Source organism: Bidens hawaiensis, unplaced genomic scaffold, assembly GCF_021521415.1.
Source record: "Bidens hawaiensis isolate Kalapana, Puna unplaced genomic scaffold, B.hawaiensis_p1.1 tig00029934_1, whole genome shotgun sequence".
NCBI classification, from domain to species: Eukaryota; Viridiplantae; Streptophyta; class Magnoliopsida; order Asterales; family Asteraceae; genus Bidens; species Bidens hawaiensis.
This window is the reverse complement of record NW_027505167.1, coordinates 213,107-216,323: the sequence shown is the minus strand read 5'-3', so window position 1 is coordinate 216,323 and position 3,217 is coordinate 213,107. Positions and strand designations below refer to the sequence as shown.

The window sequence follows — 3,217 nt, the reverse complement described above, 5'->3', positions numbered from 1 at the left end:
GCTAAAACTAAGTATATTGGTGGATCGAGCAAGGTTTAATATACAGTGGTCCTAGCATACCTGAAGGAAATTTACTGAATAAATTACTAAGGACTTCCAATGAGCAAGGTTCAACCTTGAGCAAGCTACAGTGTCATCAGCGCACTTATCTTGTTCAAATAAGTTAAGCAACAAAAGGCTGAAGGGAGTCAAGAAGAATAAGTTTTCTCAAAGTTTATTAAATTTTAAGTAAGTTTTCATTTCAAAAATCTTTCTAAATACCAAAAACATGTATAGAGTAATGGATGAACTAGAGGCGTCAACTAACAAAATTCCAAGACTGATAGGACAAGATAACTACATTAAATGGAAGATTATGTTTGAGGCTTCCGTGTGTTATAATGATGTGGAAATGTGGAATTCAATCAAAAATGGACCTTATGTCCTTGATGACACAAACAACAATCAAACGGTTGAAAGACAGATGAGAAAGAAAGATGATAAAGCACTGTCTATGCTGAAGCTTGGTATGTCTTATGAAATATTGACTAGTGTGGCTAATCACACTACTGCAAAGGCTATGTTTGATGCCATTGTGGAAATGTTTGAGGGAAGCACTAAACTTAAAGATATCAAGGACAGACCAAAGCAGCAGCTAGATAGATTCAAGTTCAAAGAAGGAGAAAGATTGAATTCTGTTTTGCATAGGTTTGTTGCTATTGTCAATGAAATCCGAACCACTAACCTTGCAATAACAAATTTTGATCTAAACAATAAGCTACTGTCATCTTTGTCTGGAGAATGGTATACTGCAAGCAAATTCATCAAAGAAAAAGTTAATTTCCTAACTTTCAAGCTTGATGATGTAATTTGCTTTTTACAAGCTGATGAACATGAAATGATAGAGAACAGCATGATAAAGGAAGATAAGCCAAATTTCCGAGTGGCTAATGCTCTTATTGCTCCTATAGGAAATCTGTCAGCCAAGAACCAACAACAAATACCCATAATTGAAGAACCAAGTGAGTATGGTGTTGAAACACCAGGAGTGTTTGTTGCTGGTCAGTCAAGTAATCAAGGACGACAGTCAAGATTCAATGTTCAATTAACAGATGATAATGATACATCATCAATGGCTAGTGGTCAAGCACCTATGTTGCTGGAAATGTGAATCAAGGAAATGAGTATTAAGCTCTTTTCTCAATGTTCACTGAATCTTATAATGCATTTTTTGCCAAGAACCCGATTCATACAAGTGTAGTTCAAGAAGACCTTGAGCAGATTGACACAGATGAATTGGAAGTAATGGATCTGAAGTGGCAGGCTGCAATGCTAGCTGTAAGAAGTAAAAGACTATATAATAAAACTGGTAGGTCATTGGTGTCTAGGCCAAATGACAGAATTGGGTTTGACAAGTCCAAAGAAAGTTGCTACAATTGTCAATTACCAGGACATTTTGCAAGAGAATGCAACCAGCCAAGACAGTTCAAAAACAAAAATAACCAACAAAGAAATCAGTTTCAATTCCAAAACCAGAATCAGGGTCAACAAAGGCAGTTTAACAACAACAACAAATTTCAATAGCAAAACCTTCAGCAAGTAATCCCACAACAGCAACCATATCAACAAGTCCCTCCACAAGCTCCTGTCAATCAGAACAAAAACAATGCAAATCAACCAAGAAATCAAGGGAATATTGCATTAGCTCAACCACAACAAGAAGGGGTATTTGATTGGAGCAACCATGCTGATGATATTGAAAAACGCCAATGTAGCATTCATGGCAAATATAGAGAATGAAGCAGAGTCCTCTTCATCTCACGTACATTCAAATCTCACAAATCTTGAATTGCTTGAAATGAATGATTCACTGAAAAAGAGAATTGGTAATTTGCAAAGTGAATGCTTTAAGAAACAAAGCATCATAAATGTGTATGAAATGAGTGATGTGACATAAGAAAACCAAATCAAAAGTTTGGAACAAGATTGTATGGACAGTTACATCATTCAGTCAAGATATGTTATTGAAATTGAATAACTAAAGAAAATGTATCTTGATGAGAAGTTGAAAAATACTCAACTTCAGGTTGAGGTAGACTTTCTAAAGAATTTGGTGTCAACTGGAAATATTTATGGTAAGTTGAAAAATATCCAGGAAGAATATATGTATAAAGTTGTTCCTCCACCTTTTAATGATAATTACTCATTGAAAGTGGATAAGAAAAAGAGAAATGCTTACCTTGATTAGTCTAGAGAGGTGTTTGAAGATAGAAAGGAGTTTGTTGAAAATTACAAGTTGGTTGAGGTTGATGACAAGGGTGATTTTGTAATAAAGGCTATTGAAACAAAGGTTGAAAACTTTGTTGGTGTGCAAGTCTCAGAAGATGACTTTGATGATGATTTATTGGATATGGATTATTTGAGTGATTCAAGTGACAAAAGTTCATGTTGTGAAAGCTTAAAAGAAGAAAAGAGAGGCAAACAGAAACCAAAGGACTAGATTCCTTTGCTCCAAAGATTACTCCCAAAATGAAGAAACATCATGAGCAAATGAGACGAGAACACAAATCATTTGATCTATGTGATGGTTCCAAGGCAAAGAAAAACATTGAAAGATCAACATACAAAGTGCCACAAAGAAGGGAAAGTGTCAAAGAAAACAAGAAAACTTTAGAAACCATGAAGAATGATGATCTATTTATTCATGTCTATCCCATCATCTCTAATCAAGAACTGTTTGATGTTGGATAAATGTAAAGCATGGAAGAATATGAAAGAAGGTGGTCAAGATTTAGAAGCAACAAAGATGACAAACCTATCAAAATGGAAAAAGATAACCTTTGTCAAGAGTTCAGTTGAGAGACAAGACATAAAAATTGAAGAATTTATACCTTTCTCAATTAACTATGATGGTCTCTTTACTCAAAAGACTATTGGAGTTGATCCTCCTAGACCAAATGAAAGGTTTAAAAGAGGAAAATCAAGTGAATGCTTCAAAGGACAAGTTTGGTGCAAAATTTGTGATGTGTATGGACATATGACTGACTCATGTAATGAAAGGTTTACCTTAAAACCAATTAATGTCCCTGATACAACAAAGTTTGGACAAGATTTTGGTTTTTACAAGAAAAAGTACAATGAGTATTTGGGAAAGGGTAAGAAGATGGTTGATAATTCAGTTAATGATGTTGAAGAAGAAAATAAAAAAGAGATGATCTAACTGATAAGGAAGAAAGAA

At 34.5% G+C, this 3,217-nt stretch overlaps 1 protein-coding gene across 1 annotated transcript; it reads left to right on the top strand.

The window, feature by feature from the left end:
• Positions 1–280: 280 nt before the first annotated feature.
• LOC143611196 (uncharacterized) lies at positions 281–1,150 on the top strand. The gene has a single exon (XM_077085458.1). The coding sequence runs from the start codon at positions 281–283 to the stop codon at positions 1,148–1,150; it is 870 nt and encodes a 289-aa protein (XP_076941573.1).
• The last annotated feature ends 2,067 nt before the right edge of the window (positions 1,151–3,217 follow it).

Bases quoted from the DNA above. Each gene is read 5' to 3' on its own strand.
- LOC143611196 (XM_077085458.1), top strand. From the start codon at position 281: ATGGATGAACTAGAGGCGTCAACTAACAAAATTCCAAGACTGATAGGA.